Genomic DNA, 25,272 nt, shown 5'->3' on the forward strand with positions numbered 1-25,272 from the left:
TATCTATATGAATTTATTTAGTACCCATGCAAATACTTGAAGTCTCTTATGTATTCTATTATACATATGGTCTTCTATATCTCTTTTCCTTCCCATTGGTCTGATATTTTGTCATATGTACCATGAATGAAAGCAATTCAAAACATGAACAGATAAACATCTGATAGCATTATTCATAATCTCACTCCATCGTGGAAGAGTTACAGAAGCAGGTCAGATGTTCTATGAAACTGTTACAAGACAGTAATACCATAACGAGTGACACAGTGCTGCATCGAATCGATGCACTTCCATTTGTCATGGTTTTCGCGTATTCTTCGAGTTGGAAGCTCGAATAGGAGCGTTCTACGCTCGCGGACACGGTCCAGGTAATAGTAGCGGAACGAACCAGAAGGGGGTTCCATCTCGAGAAGCGATAATGGTGCGCGCAAGTGAAAGCCCCGAGTGTGCGTCGGCCCATTGTGACCAGGATTTTTTCTTTCCATGGTGGTCCTTCGATGCGAAACGCTCCGGTTGATTAGCATAAAACGCCCACCGTTCACTCCGTGTCTGTTTATCGCGTGCCGAACCGACGTTCGTAAAGTCACGGCTCGATTAAAGTCGTTCTTTCGATGGGCCTCCTCTTACCATGATTATCTGCGGGTGTCGCGACGCGTTGACGGACAAAAATGAACGCTGTTCGCCAGCTTTGTTTACGACACTCTTGGAAGATAGGGAAAGTGCGCGTGAAAGGTACCCTTTGAGTTTTAGTTTATGAAATGAAAAAATGGAAGGAGAAAACTAATGTCTGGTGAAGCATATTTGTTCCGAGCCACTCTAAATTTAAAATATTTCTTTACAATTCGTACGATAAAGGAACTGTGCGTATAAAAGTGCAACAATATCTTAACACCAAGTTAGAAGACAGTTTCGAGACTTTCAAATAGTGTACGATAGCGAAGGAACGCTTGGTCGAGGAACGAAGGACACAGCTCCGGCATCTGCTGTACATTATTCGAGAGAAGGTTCATTAGAGGACTTCCTCCGCGACGGGCGGGCCACCGTGAATGATTTTCCGGTAGTGGCGACCCGTTCGGTGCCTTTCGAGGTCCCCGCCGAGACGGTTGTTCTTGGAACTTTACAAATTATACTCAGATGTATGGTTAAAATAATAGTCGCTTTGTGGAAAAATCAAGTGCCGCTGATGTTGTGCCGTGGCTTTTATTACCCTTTCGGCTTTCACATTCGTTTAGGATTTTTAGAGCCCCTCTCCTGTTACATTCAGGCTTTCGAACGCGTGAGGCTTTGATAAGGCTTTAGAGTTAGAGGAATTTTAAAAAGGCTATTTATTAAGTGGAAGCATAAATCGAAAATTGTGTTTTTATATTCGAGTCATCCTATATAAGAGTTCTTTATAAGGACTCGAAAAAGGAATTTAAATTCACGAATTCATCATCCCTCACTTACTATGCATCGAACAGCAATGTTATATCAGATCATGGTAAAATCACTGTGATTCCATTACAAGAGATTATCAGCACCAGTACATCCATAACTTCTCAATTTACAAATCCCTGGAAGATCTCCACGAATCCTTTTCATATCATGTATTAAAACCTGAGTTACTACACATACAGTGACCCTCGCCATACCAGTTAGGGTTAAAATAGGGACATGGCTAATAAATCTTCGATTACAAGAAAACGGTTACAAACCAGGGGATTGTCGCGTTTATCTGATCGATTCGAGCGGCGCCGTCCAGCAGCATTTCCGAGGAGGCTCGAATGAGAGAGCCCAAGGGTGGCGCGCAGCAGCAGCAGCATCGTCGGCGCGTTTATCGTCGTATGATCTCGCGGGGGCCATTGTAAATGCGTTCACGTAATTCAGAAAAGTGCGTGTCCGTTTCGTGTCGGGCATATATCGTCGCTGGGAGCGTTTGGAGAGAAGTCCCCGAGCCGAATGCACCGAACGGAAGTACGTTGTGATTTGCCGCAACGCCGGAAACGACGCACGTGCGTCGTCGTCTTCTCTTTTTTTTTTTTTTTTTTCATTCATTCACCCGCGTTCCGAGAACACTGTTCGAGGGGGTGTTGTCAATTTTTATAACGAACAATGAACGCCCCCGAAAAGAGACACGGTTAGATGAAAAAAGGGAGACAGCGTCCAACAATCGGAGACAATCGATGCTGGACGAGAGAGAAACGAAAGAAAGGATTCTTTACAGACTGATAATTGCGTGGTTAAAACGTTAAAGGTCGTTCACCGATTCATTGCATTGTTCAGCTAGGTCAAGAAGAACGCCAACGCCCGTTAAACAGCGCCCAGGAATCGACACTTCGCACCTTTCGCAAGCTGACGATAAAACTGGTCGTTCGACGCGTGTAATCGCGTTTCACAAACATGACGAGCGCGTATGGTCGCTGATCATTGCAAAACAAATTGCTTTAGCGTCTCCATAAACGTCGATATTTCTCTTCTCGGAAACTTGCGACTGTGAGGCGATAGGAACCTGGGTGGCGTGGTGCTTGGAGGACGCATTAGGTTTCGAAATATTTTATTGCTTGCATTTGCGTTGGTGGGCGAGAATTCGTGCATGACTGTTTCTGTTTGCGCATGGGAATTCGAATAATTTCTCCTGAAATGGTCTCTAACCTTCGAATAGAATCACCCTCAAACACAATATTTCTTCGCTGGGGACACACGTTTCATTGCCAGAGTTACGTATGCTGAAGGATACGTTTCTGAAGTCAACTTATAGCGAGAATAATTTATAGTGTTTCTGTAACCCATTCGCCTCCTTTGAAGGGCTGAGCTTGTCATGCCGTTGTGAGGCCATAAACTCAAATAACGACCACAGCTTGCACTATGAACGTGTAAAATAAATATGTAATTTCGATTTTCAAAGTCACTCTGAAGGATAGAAATTTGAGTCGAATGGGTTAATATTTAGGAAACATCTAAACCTAAAACACGACACATGGTATAAGCGTCAACATAGCGAGATCGTAAAATCCATGAGATATTCTAACAAAACTTATATGCTACAATTCATTTATTACAAGGGAGCGCGAAAACAGAGTACATACTGAAATAAAAAAATTCAAGAGCTTAATTCGATTGCTGTAAGACAAGACGCCACATTTTTTAAAAATTCGAGTTAAGACCTTAATTGAGATCTAGATTATAGAATTTATATTTTCAGAAAAAAGAGAGTGCAATAAAAGAACTATTTCATTAAAAAATGAGAACTCAAAAAGACACAAGTCCATCAAGCACTATCGGAGTAAAAAACTCTACATACTAACAGCTCTGAAACAAAAACATGTGGCTTAGCTCATTTCGCCTCACGACAGAATTTTCAATCTCTCTATATCCCAGCCCATATACCATTGATCTTCTATAGAAAGTTGCATCGAGCACTGCACCCACCCTCGAGCCCCCATCACCCCCTGACGCACAGTAGTTGCACCTCTGTGTAGTAGCACGTGAAGCGTCTCGTCTCACGTGCAGGGCCAATCAATGAGCAGCCAATGGTCGATCGAGGCGCGTAAACACTGTGCAACAGTGCGCGTGCGCGCGGCCAGGTATGACATGTGGCGGGCTCCGACTGTCAGACGAAAACGTGCCACTGGCAAACGAGCGTCGCGCGCGCTGCTCCTCTTCAACTTTGGCTCGTGTGTCGCGGCTTCGAGGCCTAACCCAGGGGTCGAGAGGCTGTGTCGCTTCGGTCTGTCTGTCTCGTGTCGTGTCTTCTGCCTCCCTCTCGGTCGCGTCCACGCGCTCGCGCCCGTACTTCTCCGTCTCTCCCCGTCAATGGACACGCGGATTATGCATCTGCTTGATCGCCCGTACGACCACCGTCTGCCCAGGAAACCGTCCATTACGGGGATCGGCGAACGCATATAGCGGTTGCTTGAACCGCCTCACGGACCGAATTGAGGAAACGTGTCTGTAAAAGAGTGCTTTTCTTGTATGAAGAATAAGGTGAGGTGAAGTGGGACTGTCGTGGGACACGTAGGAGAATGTTTCCAAGATTGTGGGTGGTGTGGAAAGTTTATTGATCGATATCGGTAAGCAGAAGAATTCGATTCATTAGTAATTGAGAGGAATGAAATTATTTTCTAGTTTTGGGTTTTTTTTTTTTATATTTATTTATTTATTAGAATACAGTTCAAACTCAGCTTTTTGAAAAACTAAATTTGAAAGTTTCTGTGTGATTCATGAAAGAATATATTAAATTTCAAGATTTTTGTTCAATTTTAGAAAGCATTGATTAATATTCAAATGACTACTTCAGATATTGAGTACATATTGAAGTCGATATTCCTTTTGCCACTGAATTTGATTTATCCTCATTTGGGTATAGATTTTAGATCATATGTTAAATAGGTATCAGTGCTAAGTATGTGTGGTGGAAATAATTTAAAATGAAAATATTTTGAATTAATATTAATTTATGAGCTCTGTGTACATGAAGATCTGAACAAAATCAAATGTTTGTATGAAAAATTTCGTTCAATTTAATCATATGTGTCAAGGGGTTAACACATTTACTGCACACAACTCATATGTTGAGTTACATACGTGGTTCGTTGCTATGGTGCCGATGGCTTGTTTAGTATGTATATCTTCAATAAAAGGGTAGTTCTGTAGTAGTAGTAGCAAGTATATTAAGAAACCGGATCAACAGTTTTGCTCTAAACGTGAAATGAAGTCTCAGTATGTAGCTATTCCTTACAAAAAGATTGTCAGAAGTGCCTTTCTCTAATCTTGATCTACTTCTATGGAACAACACCCAAGTTCCCGTTACTGCCATGCAGCAGGGTGAAAAGCCTAGACACTTCGAATACACAATAATATCTTTTTATTTTCTTCGCTGTACAGATTCAACTTCAGAGATAGTAGCATGCATTTACAAGTCACTCTGCACAATAAACATCTACTATCTCTTCAACAGACTGCTTGTGCCTCGAGCAACAGAAGCATTTCCTTCTCAGTTAATTCAGAGTGATGTATATACTATCCCTGTCACTTGCTGCATTCAAATTTGCAACAAATACACTTTGATCGCCAACTGCACTGTGCAGCACGATCCAAAGTGTCCATTCAGTGTAAGAGTTGAAGACTGAGAAAGCTCGTAGAAAAATGTGACTTCATTTAACGGCACTCCCTCGTTTTTCTCATGCCACTTGTGATAGACTCTTATCAAACGAACTACCACAAGAAGCAAGCAATACGTTCACTTCATAAAACGCGCTGGGGACTATTGAAACGTTCAAATAAATTTTACTCGCGTCGTCGATAAAGTAAATCGACGTCGACGTCTATTAAATTATACAACTGGTTTTCCGACTTGCACTCATGATTCAATTGATATTTTCATCGTGACACAATTTACTCGTTTAGATTGTCACTCAATCTGTTAACTAGACAAGACGAATTAACTCGTCGTGTAAGATTACTCTACAATGGGCGAAACAAGTTCACCTTTTGCAAATTCAAATTGTGAATTATTTCAGACTGAAAATTGCATTGTGTGCAAAAAGATTACGTTGTTCAGATTTTAAAATATTCAAATTTTCAGCCATTTCTTAAATCAGTCAATTCTTAAATTTTCGGAAACTTTCTATTAGTTCAAATTTTCATATCTCATATTAATATTATCTATAACTATGAAATTAAGATTATCATTCACACAAGACCCAATTCCCACTATCACAAAATAGTCACAGTGCTCCTAAGAGTGATTCAAACATCATTCCACATTCCAAGTTTTTATAAATCGAAGAAGGAAGAACGAATTCCTCAGGGAGTTCGTCGAAATTAATTCGTTGCATGTGATCCAGGCGTGTCCCAATTTTTGCGATTCCTTCGGGGGAAATAAATACGTGTCGAGCGTGGAACGGCGGGCAAAAAGGGCTCTTGCCGTTAATGAGCACGAGAAGTATAAATTTTCGTGGGTAACGAAGTGATTTGGATTTTTTCCTGCCGATGGCACAAGGCGACCCTCTGTCCCCCGGCTGGGCTGTGCAATTAGAAAAAATGTTTCCTAGCTGCTCGCCGAGCAGATGTTTCGGGTGACAGGAGGAAAGGGAGCGAGGTCACAAAGACGCTTCCCTGAAGAACGGAACCCACGAGAGGCGCCGGTAGCGCGTGAAATGAACTTTTCGAAGGAGGAATGCTCCAAGGCGAATAGACACGCTAAATGCAAAAAATATTTGCCTCTCTGACTCGCGAAACGACGCACTAAAATTGTTTGCTATTCTTCGGTATTTGAGGAGAGAACGTGTACACATTGAGAAACAGTTGAAATTGTTTTTTTGCAAAATCGAAAGGGAGTTTCGAAATTTCGCTATGATATTTGTAGTATTCCCTTGTTGCTAGTGCTATAATTTGAAATTACTTAAAATGGATGAGTTTTATTTGCCTGTACTGTGAGTCGCAATTTTTTGTAACGTTAAAGTGGGAGATTAGAAATATGAGCTAAGCTCGAAAGTGTTTCTGTGCTATAAAGTCGCTAATACTTATATCGAAAGAGTACTATAAGTGCATGAGATACCCTTTTTGGTAAGAATTCGTCCAAATATAAGAAACTTTGTTTCAGATCTTGACACACATCATACTTTAGTAAATTCTTCTAAGTATTAAAAGATAAATACACCTCATCCATATTTTTATTTTTTAAAGAAGTTTCTTTCGAGATCTCTTTGCATAAATTCAGCAAAATTGACACAAATAGGATGACATTAAAAAAAATTGATATGAAAATTATGGTAATCCGTTTACGTCACTGCAGCATCAAATATTTTGGTCTATCCTTAAATATAGGAGGATATAAGTCTTCAATATTTCGAATGAAGATTAAAAAGAAATCTTGAGACTACCTAACAAATGAGTAATAGATTCGTTCGACTGACATTGAGAAAGCTATCACTGAATCAGTTGGCACTAATCGATTAATGTACAGCTTTTAAATTAATTTATGACTCCCTCGACTGGAGTCGGTGGTAATACCAGTATTATGCCTACTTATACGTGATTATAAACATCATTCAGTGACATTGTGACAGCAGGTATTAGCTATACCCGATTTGCTTTTCGGTTACACCGTAATCCTACAAGACTACCGGTATTTTATTCGTATTAATAATAACACTTCAGTCTCTGACACTATGAATCTGCTTGTGCCGCGTGGTCGATTTATATTCCTGATTATACAGGTCGTTACAAAATACATGATATGATACACGATATAAAGTGTCTCAAAAAGAAATTTCTAATATTCATGTATGGTAAGAAACTTCGTTTTGCTGGGAAAACTATTACTTTCTGGTGATATCGATAGCAAATTTTATGGAGAGTTTCAAGCTGTTAAAACAGTCGAAAGATTTTATTTTTGGACAATGTATCATTTTTCTATATCTTGAGTCACATATTTTGAAATTTGCTGTATTATTCAATGTCAGGTTTTTTCTTCAAACGTAGAATAATAAAACTCTTTTTTGATGTGACACTCAGTTGATATAGTATCATTTGAAGGATTAAAAATACATATCTGCTTCTGAATATGTATTCGAATTATTCAGCGAGATTTAGTCATGGAGATATATTAATTTATTATCTTCCTCAAGGATAGCCTGTTATAACGCAAAACCCTGCTAAAGCCAGTACTTTCCTGCTAAATCCAGTTCACTTTCTCAAGAAAAATCGCGTGAAACGAAACCACTCTTGCCTGAACTTGAACCCTGGAAGAGCAACTCGGCGATGGAACCGCGATAACGTTCTTGTGCTAGGCCGATAGTACTATCAAGCATTATTTACTCCCTGAACGTGCACGTACGAACGTACCTGCAACTGCTAGGGATCCCGTACCTGTGATAACAGTCTCACGATAAACCTTGCTCAAGTAAACGAAAGGTAAAAATTTGATAAAGGTCTTCGCTATCGTACCTCCCTATCTACTGAGAAAGGAAATTAACACTTCGCTAACCGTACAGGTAGCTTAACACAATAATATAATGAATTTATAAGATTATTTCGTAAATTAAAGAGCGAAGTTCTCTGCAAACTCGGTAGAAATCACACACAGAGTTAACTTTCCATCCATCCCCATATTATGTCCACAATAGGTCTAAAAATGAATGAAAGTTGACATAGACACTTTGCCTACTTTCCCCCCATTATTTTTATAAAATTTTTTATTTTTCTAAAAATTCAATGCTTTTAACTATACCTACGGGCTACAGATAGCTCTAATGTTAGAGCTTTAGCAAGCATGCAACCAGTGATACCACCATCAAAGACCAAGGTAATGGCCTTTGTAGGATACTAAAACGCTGAGCAGGTTGTTAGAAGGGCCTGTGAAACGCCTCTCTACGTTTAATTCGCCGGTAAATTCATCACGCGATCGCATTGACGATCGTAAGCTTAGGATGAATATTCCACTATCACGCGTCGGCACTTCCCTGTTCACCGATCCCTTCGCTCTCTTTCGAAAGCAACGCACGTTCCCCGAGCCTTTTGTTATTCACGCGGCTGTGTAGCACGGGGCGTCCCTTTTTAGCTACCCAGTCGAGCTAAACTCCGCCACTGCGCGACGCGTTCCTCTTTCTTCTCCCTTTGCATATCGAAATAAGATATTTGGGCGAACGAAGTCGTGGCGCTCGCTCGTCCGACGACACTTAAATTTCTACGCGTACACGAGGACACGGTGGGATCTGTTTAGAAATTTCGATCGGTGTTCTTGATAGTCAGGCTGACATAAAAAGTCAGTGACACGGTCTCTCATTTCGATAGTCTCTGTGTGGGAAGGGTGGATGTGCATGTGCTAGTTGTCCTCAAAGTAATCGACTGACGAAGCGGAATTGGAATGCACGGGGAGACGCCTACGTGGAACTTTGTTAAATCTAGAATTTGCTGGTTGAGGTTCAACTGAAAATTGAGGCACAACTTAAAGTTGAAGTTAAAGATAAATTAAAATCCAATAGATACATTAAGGTGCATCTGAAAATTGAGAATCTACCAGTTGGTTACCTGCTGTCAAATATTCAAATTTTCAAAAATTGAAATATTTGGCTTTTCATATATTCAAATATTCAAATTTAAAATTTTCAAATTGCTTCAGTCTCCTTCAATATGAGCGTCAAATAGTTGAAGCGTAAGTTGAGAGATTACCTTTTAATCGCACAGACCATCTACCCCTATTAAGTACCATGTATCATCATGCACTGCATTTAAAAATTTCGATAAGAGGAGGTATATCCCCCCTCCCCAAGAGAAAACGCATTTTCATTCCCAATCATGGGACAGTGCGTTTCGATCGCGATACACGACTCCAATTCGAAGCGTTCCGTTCGCGATATAAATATTCCAGGTGCGTGCCAGCGGATGTTGAGTTCCCTTCCCTCCTCGCGAATCGCGGCACGTTCCCAAAACGTATCGCTATGCGCCTCACGCTGATTTTCTATCCTCGTACGTCGATCGCGAGAAGCGCCGATGATGGCGAGCATCGATTGAACAAGGCGAATCCATCGAAATCGAGTGTTGCACCTTGTATGCTATTTTTAAAGGTACAGAAATACCTTTGTTCTGTTAGTTTCATCTTGCAAAACGAATGAAAAAAAAAGAAAGGAGAGAAATTTTAAGGCGATGGTTTATGGTACAGCTGGCTAACTTCATTCTTGCCGCCCATAATTCATTACAACGTTTCGACCGGTTATATTCCATATCGGGGCGCCTTGTTCGAACTCGACCTCCCTAATTTAATGTCAGTATTTAGTCTACAAGCCTGAGCACGCGCCAGAAGAGAAATTCGGAACTTGTCCGTGGGCCGAAATTTAAAAGCGAACGCGATCCCGCCTCTTGTTTCGAAGTGTTACTCCGTTTTTATTCGTCGGCAACGAGCCTTTTGTTTCTGGGTACAGAACCGTGAAATTTCAATTCTGGAGAGTGGATGTTACGGGGTAATAAATTGTGAAGCATTTAGGATGCATTTTATATCTAATACATGTTACAAATTTGAAAATTTTAGAAGTTGGAATATTTGCACGAGTAAAGATTAAAAAACTTGCAAATTGAACTTGTGCACTGTGAGGAAACGAGAAAAGAAGTTAAAAATTGAAATTCAATTTTGCTGAAAATCTACGTTCCAAGTAACCAAATGAATCTCCAAAAGAAAGTAAAATGAAGGAACCGCCTAAAAGCCCACTAGTTGACTCACAGAAGGCTGAAACAAACTCGAACGTGTTTCCAATGGCCCCTATCGTGAGATACAAACAAAATCCTCCGTTAATTTCGAACATAAAAGCACTCGTATCGCGAAGGTTAGATAGATATTCTCTGTTTCTCGAATCTGTGCCTCCGTTTTTATGGGCCTGGACCACTATTTCCTTCTATTTTTCCGCTCTTTACGATCCTCCCGGTTAAAAGCATCTGAAACGCACGCGAGATGTAGAACTCCCGACAACATGAGATTCTTGTGGTGTCTCGCGTGAAAGGCTTCTCCCATGTAGTTGCTGTGACTTTTTACTCGTTAAAGTTCGTCAAATATTGATCGAGAACGACTTCTAACGCTGTTCGAGCCTCTTTAAAACGCTCCTGGTCTTCAAAATTCAACTTCTTTCTTTTTTCTCGCTCTTGGATAAGGGATCGAAAGATCTGCATGGCAAAACGTTTGATGGAAGGTCTTGACGACGTGTTCCCCGTTAAGTGCATAGCAAATATGGTAGCATGCCACTGTAAATAAGATTTCCAATGGGGTGGGATCATTGCATCATCTGGGAGTTTATTGTTACGTTTGGAGCATCGTAGCAGTGACGTTGAATGACAATTTAATGAACCACTTGACTGTCTTGAAGAAAGTGTTACTAGGATTAGAGAAATAAAAATTTCAGTGTTTCTTTTTTATTGACTTTCTGAAACTTTCATGTTTTATTAAAATTTTAATATTTCTTATGTTCATAAAATTCAATACTAATGAAATTTAACAATGGAGCTGTTGACTCAAAATTAGGTTAACTAGAACTCTATTTTTATAACTCTCTGAGTCGAAATTTCAGTATTTCAACATTTTCTGTAGAATATTTAAAGTCACCACTACCAATGAAAGCGAAACCTTGTACAATCGAGAGTTCGTTTATAAAAATAATAAAACCACGTGAAGTTAACACGTGAGGGTTGAACTGTCGGAGGTTCACCAACAGAAAAGAATATTTGTTTCTTTTTCGGTGAAATCGAGGAACACAGAACGTCTGAGACCACCCACGCCCACGTACGCTACAACTTTCTCCCCATAGACTGGAGTTCCATGGGGTTAAAACGGATATCCCTGGTAAGCGGCTTACTTAAAGCATCGACACCCTTCTTCCGAGTATTCTTGGATGACGCTAACCTGCGTCAACCTGTTGTTTCGGGGGCTAATTTGTCGCAACGATCGGTTTCCATTTCGCTCTGTTCCGAATAAAACACTTCCATGACTGGACAATTTGTGAAGATCACTGAATGCTAATGATATCGATACTTGCTGTGTCATTTCCCGTCCCTGAGCTAGTAGATCTCGATTTCAGATATCATACACACGATCATCCAACGCTGTCGTGAATCTTGTTTTCGAGTGAATGAGCAACTGATTAACAATCTGATGAAACATGTTAAAAGTTTTGCATATTTCTTTTTAATACAATCGATCGAATTCTTGATAACCAATCGTACTCGCGTAGGCTACTTCACACCAATCTCTTCCACGTATTTTAATGTCAAAATTTCTCGCCCTAGGTTTTCAACAATAAATATCGTACATTCTCTCACAAAGAAAAATATCATTTTTCAACCTTCATAAAGTTACTTTCCTAGTGCTGCTTGGTATTGTTGCCAGATTCCCTCTCTAAAAAAATATCAAAAGTAACATACGTATAACAAACGCCCATAATCCATTCCTCCCTGACGAGAGAACCTTCTCCCCAGCTCTTGGTTACGAGGTGTCAAGGCTGAAAAGTTGTTCTAAATGCGTTCAAAGGCTGGTACACAATTGCAGCGTAGAAAAAGGCGAAAGAAAGGGAGCGCCTACGAAACGTGCGCGCGTAATCATCGGAAGGCGAGATTTGCTGGTTGCGCGCGTTGGCGTGAAATACATAGTGACAGGACACGGTGGACACCCTGCGAGTCGAGCGAGCACGTGCTTCCGGTTTACGGGGCTCACCCCGTTCTCTGGAGTTTATGGTACACAATTTATGGGCCGGGGCACGGTTCACAGGAGCGCCAGTCTTCCAGAAAAGCAGACTCTGCGCCTCCCTCGTCTTACGTCCCCCATCCACTTTCCTCTCTTTCTCTTTCTCGCCCTCTTCTCGCTGTTTCCCTTTGATCCCACGCCGACACGGTGGGTGGACGAGCTTTCCTGACCCGCGAGAGACTAACGAAACGACTTCGATTAGAGGAACGAAATCGAGACCAAAAGGGAGCTCCACCTCTCACCCCCTCGTTCGAATCAGTTCATAAATTTGCTCCGATGGGGGCTTTTGTCCTGGAAATCGGTCCATTATTCACGAGTTTACACCTCGGTTCCGCTTTGCTACGAGCAGCCTTGATTCGGGGCGTTAATTGTGGGATTTTAATTCCAATCTGGTTTGACTTATTTATGACTGAAACTTTCGGGGGTGTGACCCCTGTGTAATAGCCTGTAAAAGTGAGGCGAATTTGAAACGAATGTTGGACACATTTTAAGTGAGTGTTCAGTCTGTTGCTTTGTAAGGGAAGAGTTACTTTGGAGAAAATGGAAGATGGAGATGGTATTAATGTTTGATTTAGTATTACCTTCCTGTTAATGATTCTACAGTGTTGACACCTGAAAACTTGAAGGTTTCTGAACTTGAATATGTGATGATTTTAATATTAAAAATTTGAATTCCTGTCTAAAAAATTTTTAAATTAGAATACCTATTTAAAAATTTGAAAGTTTAAATATTTAAAAATTTCAGTGTTAGACACTATTATCCAAATACAACACTTTGTAATACAAATTTGTTTAGGACCATTTCTCATAAAATATCTGTAATAAAACAAATTTTCTCGTAGAAGCTTCAGCATTCAATAAAAGCAAGTCTCCTCACTTCTTGTAAATCTCCATTTTCTCCAAAGCTCAAACTAGCCAGGCGCCATACTCCCTTTAAAAGGTGTCGCCGTTAATGTGCCGAGCCACTGTAAATCCCACCTGACAATCAATAGGAGTTCGATCCTCACAGGACTTCCTTCAGTTTTCCCCTGCAATTAACTGAACAATGAAGCTAATGCCCTTTTCGTGTAAACGAGCTCAACCTACGATAGGACTCTCGCGCCTTCCAAATCGTGGATCCAGAAAATCGACGAGATCAAAAGGAAAGAACCTTCCCAGGAGAATCCACAAAGGAGGAAACCTCATTTCTTGCCTACTTCAACCATAAACTTGACTTTCACACGATTTCGAGAAGGGAAGAAACTCCAGTGATTTACGCGCGAATGTTGCTTCCTTCTTTGACGCAGCAACGCTGCAGCTTGTCCACGAAAAATCGTCTATTTTCCTGGAAACCCTCCCACTTTCTGTATCTCAGAAGATCTACTGATAGTTTAGGCCGAAGACAAGGCATACACCAAAGGCTGGACAAATTGAATGAAATCGCTGGGACCTGTTCAGGCGCCCCGACGCCTTCGACCACCCGTAATTATCGTGACGTAGGTCGGGGATTTGGTGGCGTCGAGCATCGTCGAGGTACTAATTTGACGGTCGACGCCGACACTCTTTCTTACGGTATTTATTAACCGTGCTGGCTCGGAATTCATTTCCGAAACGAGACGGTTCGGGGATCGTAAACGTAACCCAAAACACAGACGGTTCTTGTGTTGCAAGGCAATGGCAACAGATGGGTTACCTGGACGCGATGATCATAGGGTTGCCCCCTTTGACCCGCTTCTCCGACCTGGTCGCAAAAGTGTGTCGAGAGTGGAAAATTATTACGTGTATGGTAACGAGTCTTTCTTCTCGGAGCAAACTTTTAACGTATATGTAAATTAATTCTCAAATGACAGTTTAACCCCTTGGCTTATGAGAAGCTATATGGTACTAGGAATTATGGCCCTTCAACATTTATTAATTTATTTACTTCTCTTTTAATAATCATTTACTTGATGAAAGGTTAATCCACTCATATCTTCTGTTATCTAAATTAACATGGTCATAGTCCTATGATCGATACGTGGGTCAAGGCAACTTAAAAGATAATCTCTGATGATATTACCGAAGTTCTGGCAGAAGACTGTACAAATCTTATTGACGGTTGAATCGTTACTTGTAACTAGAGTTGAATCTTTACATTTAACAATTTCTTGAGACTTGTATCGTTTTTCTAAATGTAGGAGTAAAGCAGACGTTTTTGGTAGACTGTGGACAAGTTAAATTTAACGCTTGTGACCTAAGACCCAAGAGAAATCATGAGCCAAAGGTAAGACTCATATGTACCAAACACAGTGCTAACAGATTTTAGCATTTTATTATTTATTAGCCTTTGCCAGGAACGCTTTTGACAAGTATTACTCTTAAATCGCTATTTGAAATTTACGACACGTGTACAATAGGGTATTAAAAATTGTGAATTTTCATGAACAATTCTTTTCGCTTGTTTATTTTTTCTCTTAACTCCGCCCCTCTTTCGAAAAAGCCGATCTCCAGCAGCGTGTTGGCCATCGGCCAGCCCCGAAAACGCATTCACCGAGGACAGGCGACGGCATCGTATGTGCCAAATTGAAATACGGCCCTGAAAAGCGGCTTTTACGCACGTGCTGTGCATGAGGGAACAACGCATGATGCGCCACGAAGACGTCATAAATTTTTTACGGCCCGAAGGCGTTGTCGATCGACGGTCCATCGTCCATTACTGTTCCATTCGACGTAGTAGAATGGGTTGCTACATTTTCATGCGAAATTAGACTGCTCGTGATTGATGCCAGTGATCCAGAAACGTTGTAAAAATAACAACCGGTTATTTTTACTTTGATCCTTGTGCGGGTGTATACAAACCATAAGAATTACAGGGAGTTATATTTAAACTGATTTAAGTAGGTATTTTGTATAGGGAATTCAACGTGTCAGTCTAGTGGCTCAGGTAAATAATAGTTGATCGAAGTGCAGTAGGTTTTAGTTAGAAGGTACACAAATTTAAAATAATGTTGGCTGCATATGAATATTTTGTTTAGTGAAATTGTGAATCTGAAGGAGAGAGGTATAGTAACTTCTAAAATCTAGTAACACTGAAATCCTCCATTTAGAGAATATCCAATGGAAAGTAAAAGACGCGGAAGTCACAGCTTCCTTTCAGACCTACGATCCCACGAAGGGATAACGTCCTGTGATTTATTTTTTCGTCGCCATCCTTTTTCAAAAATGCACGTTCACAGTTTGTTTTCTTTGGGAGGCCTTAACGATCCCCAAAGGTGCGTCTGTCGTCCCCTGTAACCCTAGGAAAACACACCCCGAAGAAAAAGGGGAAAAAAATTATGAATCCACCGACGACGATTAATATCTTGGCACCCCAACAATTGAGCAGTCTCCCACGTAAAAGTATTCACTTGGGGGAGGAATTTCCTTTGGATACAGTGTCACTTGCTCGGAAGAAACTTCACGAAGGAAGAAACACGTGTTTGCTGCATGTCTGGTTTTCTCTCCGCCCTTCAATACAGATTTCCGTAGAAAAATGCCCTTGACGTTATGGTTGGAAGGAAAAAGGATCCAGGTCCTTTCCTTGTAGCAAAGGAAGGAGTCGAATTTCAGAATTTGCGGAACTTTGAAAGTGAACACTCTGTTGAGAACCTGGTTGCTATGTTATTTTGAAGGATACAAAATTCTGCTTCATCTTGGTCACGAACAAAAATTTTTCAAGAAGCATAGAGATTGAAAAGTTCCCAAAGTCTGAGATACGACCTTTACAAATATTTTCTGTAGTAAATTAAATACAAGAAAACATAGCTTAAGGATTAACTATAAAATATATAGTCAGACTTTACCAGAAAAGTGACTCCAGCTACTTAAACATCCACAGTAATTTGGAAGAGTGGTCTTTAAGACCCCGATTAAAGGGTTTCTTATGCCCATTCGAGGGGTGAAATATCATGGAGTAGATGGTTGTTATATGACAGGACGAAAGTCACGGTCATCCCTTGAGGAATTCAAATTTAGATGCAGTCTGATGCTAAGCGGACCACCCGAGAGGTTTTAGCATAAATTTCGAGGATGGGCAGGACCTCTTCCCAAGATTTGTCGAAGGAAATCGTCTGATTTACGCATGAAGCCGCATCAAAGCGACCGTCCATGCGCCTCCAGAATGTGTTCGTCCCTTATACAACAATTAACGACGACGGCAGTTTATCAGTCGGTTCGATAGCCTCCTGGGCGCAGACAAATTTGAAGAATGGTAATCTGGTAAATAACGAGTGATAAAGAATGTGCTAACTGCCGTTTAATGTGCAGTAAAGCCACTTCCATGAAAAACTACTCAGTTATTTCGTAATCACAATGTCTAATTAACAGAAGATATAACAAGTATTACGAAACCGTAATAACTTACACTTTCTAAATTACTCATTAATCTTCAGTCATTGGAAACGCAAGAAGTGATATTTTTTGATAAAAAAGATATCAGGAGGTTTAAAAAGATAGGACAGTACTCTCATCAATTGAAAAACAAATTTCTCAATATCTCCCTAGTGCCAATTCGCGATATGAAGAATCATAAGATAAAAAAATCGAAAATTGTCTTTCCAGTAATAATTGTTAATAAAAGACCGAGATGAATATAATGTTCTACAAGATCAAGCACAGGAATTGTGATAAAAACATTAGGCCATGGTTCTCCAATCATACAGGTGAAAGGGTGAGGATTGTTCCTTGGCGCTGAATCAACGTTACGAATCGTGAATAGGTGTTTAATCTTATCAGATAGGAGGGACGAGCGCGCCTAGCCTGGCAGGATCGAATACATTATCTTATTTACAGACAGGTCTACGCTTGAAAAATTTAACGCTCGATAAAGCGTGAACGCATAAATAAGGCTTCTACGACGCTCTATCATCACAAGCTGACTCGCTCCGGGCCACTAGATTCAAATAGGACTTTAATTTCCATCGCGTCTGCTCCCTCTCATTTCGAGCGTTTCGAATTTTCTTTTCGATGCGCTAGAATGCACGTGGCTCTCCCTCTTTGATGATAATTTACGTATGTAAATCGTGATTCGAAGGGAGGTCCCCTCTTTTCTTGCAGCAAAAGGAAACCGTGGATTTGCTTCGGTGACTATCAAATCGGGGTCGAAGCAAATCAACTGAGATTTTAATGCCTTCTGTATGAAAGTTAGAAAGCGTGTTAGTGGAGGAAAATACACGAAGAATTAAATTTTATCGAGATTATGATTTAGACAATCTTCGTATATCACAATTATACAGTCGAAACTTGAGAAGAGTTGCAAAGAGAATATGACACACCATTACAGGCCACGTTTCACGCTTGTCGTTCACTACAATCCTTCGACAATCCATCGTACACAATTTGCAGGGCGTAGATTTCAACAACCAAGTTGAAGACGCTGTACGTCATCGCAAACGAGGGTGACCGAGATTTCTCTGAATTCCTTCGAACTCATTTGCAAGCGGACTTCTTTTCGAAATTTAAGACTCGGAAATGGTAGTTTATGCCTTTCTGACGCCTGTAATGCGATCTTTATGGAGACGTTTCGAGGCTGATATTAAAGCAGATGGAATGCTCTGACGATCTGGGGTAGTTTGACTTTATTAATAAATTATGATAGTTTCAGTTCAAAGCTAACCACTAAAAAACAGGAAATACTATAGAATATTTACGCTATTGGCAAAGTTTTGAAGACATTTGAGTTTGGCTCAGACACCCTCAAAATTCCCATATTTCGTTAACCACGTCTCAAGATCAAAGAACTTAGTTCTTCAGAACTCAGCAGCATCAAATTTATCATCTGCCCACTGTCACTGACTAAAGTCCCTGGCCAATAAGTTCATAGTGAAACACAAATTTTTATAGCTAGCTCATAACCACGGCACTCCATTTTATAAGCTCAGTAATTATGAGTAGGCCTTAATGTTTTTGTCACCCTCTACTGTTTTTATTTTGAGAAAGCAATCACAAGCGCGATAAGGGCAGATCGAGAAAGACTGCAGAGAGCGAAACACTGCGTTAATAAGGGTGGCGAGGGATTGTCACGGGTTATTCTAATTCTGGGGTCCCAATTAACTTCCTTTTTGTGTATACTCTACTTAACAAAGTTTATGCTCTTGCTTTATAACCATTTATAATTCCTAACCACAAAATGAAAGCTGCAAATAAAATCCACCCTAGTAAACCTTTTCGCTCTAAGTACTTTAAAACTGCAGCGAATTAGCGATCTCATAACGAAGGAACACTGTATCGTGAAACTTCAGTGTCACGATCTGCGAGATATGTCACGGCATCCACGCGTCCGCGAAATATATTGGGGACGATCGACAAAGCCCAGCGGCTAGCCTGGATCTTTATAAATAGAGGCGTTTAAAAGTAACCCAGCGACCGGTTTATAAGGGCTCCCATAAAATAACATCAGAAATCGAGGTGGCTCGATGCGGCCACCTAGCCTCTAGCCTCGCGTTTCTTTTTCGCCATCGCTGCGAATTGTCATAAATCGGATCGAAAATGGCACGGCCGACAGGGATACTTTATGGTGTACTATTGGACACGCGGTGTGTTCACCGTAAAGAATAATAGACCCTGGCCCTGCTCGGCCCTAGAGAACACATGGCTAGCCTCTCTTCGTCTCGTTGCCAGGCCCCTGAATTCGTGCACCAGAACACGTCCGGTGCATCGCTGCGGTGCACTCGACACCATAGATCACGACACGCTGCACCCATTACCCGGCCTGATTCCAGCATCCCTTACAGGGCGACTCTCCAGTCTTGGGATTGAAGACCTGACTTTAAATTAGAGACTGATGTCTGTTCTCAAAGGTTTGAAGTACGAGAAGAAACTTTTTGTAGAGTGAAGTGACTGTAATGCATTTTTAGGTAGAATCAGATCTGTGTGAAAAACAGCATAAGGGAAAAAAGAGCAAAATGTAACCCAAATAAATTGAGTATTGTAGGTTTATGTTATGATAGTACCATACTGTTTAATTACTGTGTTATTAGACTGGCATAGTATATAATATGGGAGTATTGTAGTGTCGAACACCATCATAGACTAGCATAAGCTACTATACACTATCATATTTGACCATATGACAGTTATTTTACTGTATCAAAGTCCACCAGAATTGATCATACATTGCCATAGGTCATCATAATTTATTCTGCGCTATAGTTCGTTATCAAAATGTATCATACGTTATATTAATTTATCAGTACACTATCATATCATAACTTATCACACGTTATCATAACTAAGTTATCATATACGTATAACAAACTATATTTAACAAACCACTAATGTTAGCTACATTCAGAATTTGTTTTCTAAATAAAAATGGCATCTGAAATATTCCAAACATTAGAATAGTCTTAACAGAACATTAACATAGGCGAGGTTCTATTTATTTTATTCACTGTATCGAAAAGCTGCCGTTTTACACAGCAGACCAGAATACCAGTCATTGACGGGCTGAGAATAAGCAAACCCGTCTGGCTTCTGTTTCAGAAAGTCACTCATGCCGCGCCACTAGATACCTCTCGCCAAGCAAGCCGCTGGGATGGCGATCACAAAGTGTCTCATCATTGGGATACTCCTGATCCTGGAGATCGATGGAGCTAGCCAAGGACAACTGGTCCGACTAGGTGAGAAGTGCTAACCGTTTCTACACGCGACATTTGTAGTGGCTCGTATATCTTCACGATTGTGTAACTTGGCACGAGCAGATTCTCCAGCTACTTCAATAGTTTTAAAATTACGTTGTAGTAACTATTCAGAAAGATAAGTCAATTATTCTAATTCTATAAAGGCTATCTCCAAATAATTCGAAAATACTTTTACCATTAAATTTTGTAAATGCTTTCTCTTTCCACGAAGCTTATCGCGTGAGTAATGATGGTTCAGTTCTTTGAACAGTGTTTAAAACATTTTTACATGCTGAAGAGTCTTTTTCGTAAAATTTCGTGAATTAAAGTCGCTTCGAGGGATAGCAAAACTGTACACAAAATTAGTGGAATCCTTGCCATAGCAGTCATCGTCGCGATTCCTTTGACTAAAGAAAAACGAGGAACAAAGTTTAAGTTTAGCATCCGTCTACTTTCGACTCTTCCTCATCCGTTCTCCGGTGCTAAATTTTTCGCCTCTTAGCCCTGGATTCTCGTCATTCGCAGCAAGAAAATCTCGCGACTCGAGTCCAAAAAGGAACCAAACGATACAGTTGCGTGGAGCACGTGCTTCTCGAGCAAAGCATCGATTTGTAAAGGAAAGCCAGGATATTTTCGTGGGCAAAAAGGAGCACAGCCGCGAGGAAGAAACTCCGCGAGGAATAGACAGAATAGGGAGAGAAATCTTGGAAGAGGAAGAGCTTATAAAGCTTCGAGGATAATAAAAAATGACACGACTCGATCGTAAGAAACGCTATCGTATTGCAGCGTCTGGCAAAGGGGTATTTTTAATTTCACTCTTTGCGAGAAAAGAAAGCATATCTGCGTCACGGCGATGGACAGAAATATTTTTAAATATTTGAGATGCACGCGCGTCAGAGGTTTTGCTCGATTTATGAAATGTAACGTTCTTCGTTCGTTATTCCAAAAAGATCTCGCAGAAGCATAATGATTACCATGCAAAGAGACGAAAGGAAGCGGCGAGACTGCAGAGGACAAATGTTATTTAGAGCACTTCTGTCGTCGACGCTTTTCCCCCCACTCGTTTGTCCGTCGTCAAACTTTCCTGTTGTTGAAATGCGGCGAAAGACAACGAGAACTCGTCTCGCATAAACGCGTTCCACCGTCGCGCGATGGAATTTCGTGAAATCTACGCCCCAAAGCGTTTCCAATCGTCCCCATGGGGAGTCCCTTTGTATCTGCTCCTCGAATGTTGGCTTTTTTCCAGTCACGTAATTTCCCGTTCGAGCCAACAACCGTGTTACAATTCAATTAGACTCGTAACTGTCCCTCGCGATTCTAGTTTCATGCCCCTCGACACAGTTCGAATTCAGGCTGATGAATAATCGCGAGTTTGGTGAGGGGGAGGATTAACGAGCCACCGCGGTTGAAAAGGTTCCTCGATGCCTGAAAACGTCAGACGCGCCTTTAATCGCTAGACAGACGATTCACCAGTGAATCGAGTATTTTTAAAACGTGCACAAAGCCGAAGGACGGAAGCCAGACAGAAATAAGAAGAGTCCTTTTGGGGAGGTCCGATGGGGAATTCCGTTTATGAGATATGGGGTGGTCCTAGTTTGTAATTTATTCTATGTCACTGGGAGCAACTTCGAGGAACTGAACAATATAATGAAAATTGCTATATTGGGAACGAGGTAAAATGAAATATTGTGAAATGGTTGAATATGTATGATACATTCTTTAACGAAAGAGTGAAAGGCAAGGTAATCTTTTTGGAGAACAATAGTACATATTTCCTCGTAAAGAAAAGCTAATTAAAATGTTGAAGTTTGAAAGGAAGAGTATTTGAAATACTGTACAGAGTGTTTCAAAATATGTGGATATAAATAGAGACAAGAAAACAATTACGAAATTACAGGCAATTTTATATTTCAATCATCTTCGTTGCTAAACAATATAAAGACCTATGACAATAAAATATATGAATCTCTGATTCATCTGCGAAGACATGTCCACATGTTTTGAAACACCGAGTGTATGGAGTGTCTATCAAAGCTTATAATGAACCTCGGTAACTGTATTTCCTACATGCTACAAGCCTTGGTTCTATACCACAAAGAAACGATCCTTTTACAAACTGACGTAAAAGGAAATTGGTAGGTATTGTGTTCAGACGTTCATCGAACGCGATACAGGCTACCCAGAGAGATCGATTAGAATGCCAGTGTTGCTATTGAGAACGACGATGAACACGTTGCGTTAGGCGGTTCCATTATCATTCCATTAAAGTTCCCGCCGTACAATGGAAATATCGGTTTCCAGGAAGAGACGAACGATGTCGAATTTCACTAGGCGACTGATGGAAAACGCACGGTGGCCAACATCTGGCGCACAGATTTAGTAGCCTGTATTAAAATGCTTTCTCTAAACGGTAGTTTGCTGGATGGCGTCCCATTGGAATTTCCGGCAATTGCACACGTGTGCCAGCGTTTATAGGTAAAGTGTACACTGGTTGACTATTATGGGCAAAGAGCCACGGTATTACACTACCTGCGCGCCTTCAGCCGTTTTTACAATCCCCTGAAGTGGTATAAATTATAGAATACACGCGTTCCCTTCCTCTGGTCTCTTAGTTCTGAAAACCCTATACAGTATTTAAAGTTTTATTACCGAGTTGGAAGGGGCAGTAGTTTTCACTTGTGAAAGGTAGCTTGAGCGACAGAAAAGAGACTTCAGGAGAAATTGCGAGGCTACCATGAGTTAGTCTTCGAAATTTAATTGGTGATCAGCATTAGAAAAGAGTATCCATGTTACGTGAGTATGTACCTACCTTTATTGAAAGAAACTGTAAGTATAAGTTTGCTCGCAGTATAAAAAGGAAGATTCATGTCCCTACCATGATGAGAATTTCTTGCAACTTTCTTGCCTCCGTTTCCTTTCAAATTACATGTTATCTATTTTATCTTTAATAATATTAGAATAAACTATCGTTATAGTACTTGTAGCATAGTGAGTCGCTCTAGTCAGAATTTAATACTAATAACAAGTATGATAACATTGTTTTGTATTATAATATAGGGCAACTATAAATATAACACAATTTCTGGTACGATAGCATATGATAGTATACCTGTGTGATAGTATAATACTATTATAATATATGTTAACACGTGGCACAATCATATAAAATCTGCATAATGATACCTATCACATCGAATATAACATTTCATATCGACTGTCACATTACAATATAAAATTCTAATAGTGATAGTATCATAGTGTATAACAGTATAAAGTACTTCCATGTGTTAAAAAAGTGTTACAAGAAGCACAAACGTCCGTTCTTTAGTCATAAAAATCGTCTAGAATCGAGATGGTCAAGGATGACGATCGCAAGATCATCGCCTCCTGACGAAATCTTGGTACGCTGGTGATCCCTCTGGGCTCAAATCGCGCTCCGCTCTGCCATCTCTTTCATTGTCCAATTGGTAATATCAACCGCTATTACCCTGTTGAATACATTTAATAGACAAAGGATTGGCAGAGGCTCTCATTTTCAGCCCGTGTGATCAGGAGCACACACGAGCCCGTGGAAACGCGGTCGAGGAGGTTGAGAATATCATCGAACGGGTTTGCTAATAACGGGCGAGCCCGGCTGTACATATGGCATTCAATGACCGAGCAATTGGACAATTGAGCTCAATCATAATAATGCACACATATATCGCGTCGCAACGCTAGCATTTCGCCCTGTTATCAATAAATTTATTTGCCCGAAAGTAAATTCACCAGGCGTCCCTCTTTCGATAGTTTCTAACAATTTTTTTCGTCGCGACTCTTCCACTCTTCTCATTGAAGATACTTCTTTAACTCTTTTTTACTTCAATTAGTTTTTGTAATGGAGTGTTCCTAGATCCATTAATCTCAAATATTGTATCGCCAAATAGACCATTGCTCATAAAATCCCCACACTTTAAACCCTTTTAAGCCTCGAACAGTCCAATTTGCAATCTCGTCCTTTTAGATAGTCAAATGACGAAGGACTCTCGTACCCTGATGTCCCGTGATATTCCTGCTCCTGGAAGCAGCCAAGAGTGCCGCTTGAAGGGAAACATGCACACTTGACCTCGGCCAAAGCTGCTGAAGCTTAATTACGATTGTGTCTGGCATCGGGGAGAGAAGGCAGCCAGGCGAACCGGGGAACTCTATACGTTCATTAAGATAGCAGCCGGTCTTAAGCACTGTCCCTTAATCTCTCGAAAGGGATCATCCTTTTTAAGGTATAATTATGCAGGCAGCGGAGCGTGCGTATGGGTCGTTTTGTACCTGACCAGTCGAGAGTTGAATCTCCCGCCGTCAAACCGTTCAACGTTTCTATCTGTCAGTCCTCCAAGCTTTTTCTGCCCCCTCGATGCGTTTCTTTATATCAAACTGCGCATTAGGGCGAAATCTTAATTAGAATGTTTGAGACATCTCGAATCGGTGTCTCTATCTTCTTTAGGAAGGTCTAATTGACGCACCCTGGGAATCGAGGTGGCTTCACTCGATGTGAGAATGAGTAAAAGGGTGAAGAATAACGGGACACCTGTTGTGCTCCGCTGCCCTAATTTCTGGACGTCACGTTCGGCTGATCCAGTTACTCTTTAGCAGGTTTGGGTGAATCCTTGAAGTCTTGAAGAGGGTAGACAGATGGACTCGTCGAATACGTCGTTGGTTTCGAGACATGGGGTCAGTGTTTTACGAGATATTAACAAAGTAGGGACTCAGAAATTAAAAAATTTTATTATTCGTGTATTCAAATACTTATTTGAAAATTTGGATATTATTGTAGACTTTAAACATTTGACAATTTTTTTGATTCTCAAATCTTGAGTAAATTGAAATCGAAATGACTTCCTTTAGTAATGAAACTGTGCCCAATTATTCATTACAGTGTTACAGAATCGAAATGAAATCTAGCCATTCTTCACCGAACAATCAAAAACCATTCGTCAATAACACAAATAGAATCGATTGTCTCAGAATGACAATCTTTCTTGACATTATCGGCTATCAACGCAACTTGGGTGACTCATGCAACCCAATTCCAAGATTACTCGAACAAAACCGATGCTTCCATAATCGTTCTTAATCCACCCTCATTGGAACCTAATATATCATTCAATGCGTCGAAAACAGGAACTGATGAAATAACTAACAATAAGCCATCGATCTCGATCTATGAAGAAAAACAATACCGCGAAAAACGTCTAATATCGAGTTCCCACTTGAAAATAGAGTGTTAATCACTATAAAGCGTTTTTATTGCAACCTGATCAGACAGTATCACGTAGGTGGATAATTACTTCCTGAGAAATGTAGGCCAGTGATCACGATCACCGAGATAAGGATTCTAGTGTCGACTTTTCATTCCATAAAATTAACGCGGACTTAGTAATCCAATTGGTGCACGATGTAATCCGTTTGAATACG

At 40.6% G+C, this 25,272-nt stretch overlaps 1 protein-coding gene across 1 annotated transcript in view; it reads left to right on the top strand.

Annotated features, from left to right (window-relative positions):
* LOC143183244 (fibroblast growth factor receptor homolog 1) overlaps positions 1-25,272 on the top strand; it is a 63,537-nt gene that overhangs the window by 25,438 nt on the left and 12,827 nt on the right. Inside the window, exon 2 of the mRNA XM_076384753.1 lies at positions 19,685-19,821. Coding sequence (XP_076240868.1) covers positions 19,737-19,821 — 85 coding nt within the window. The 5' untranslated portion in view covers positions 19,685-19,736. The remainder of the gene's footprint in view (positions 1-19,684; positions 19,822-25,272) is intronic.

Source organism: Calliopsis andreniformis, chromosome 9, assembly GCF_051401765.1.
Source record: "Calliopsis andreniformis isolate RMS-2024a chromosome 9, iyCalAndr_principal, whole genome shotgun sequence".
NCBI classification, from domain to species: Eukaryota; Metazoa; Arthropoda; class Insecta; order Hymenoptera; family Andrenidae; genus Calliopsis; species Calliopsis andreniformis.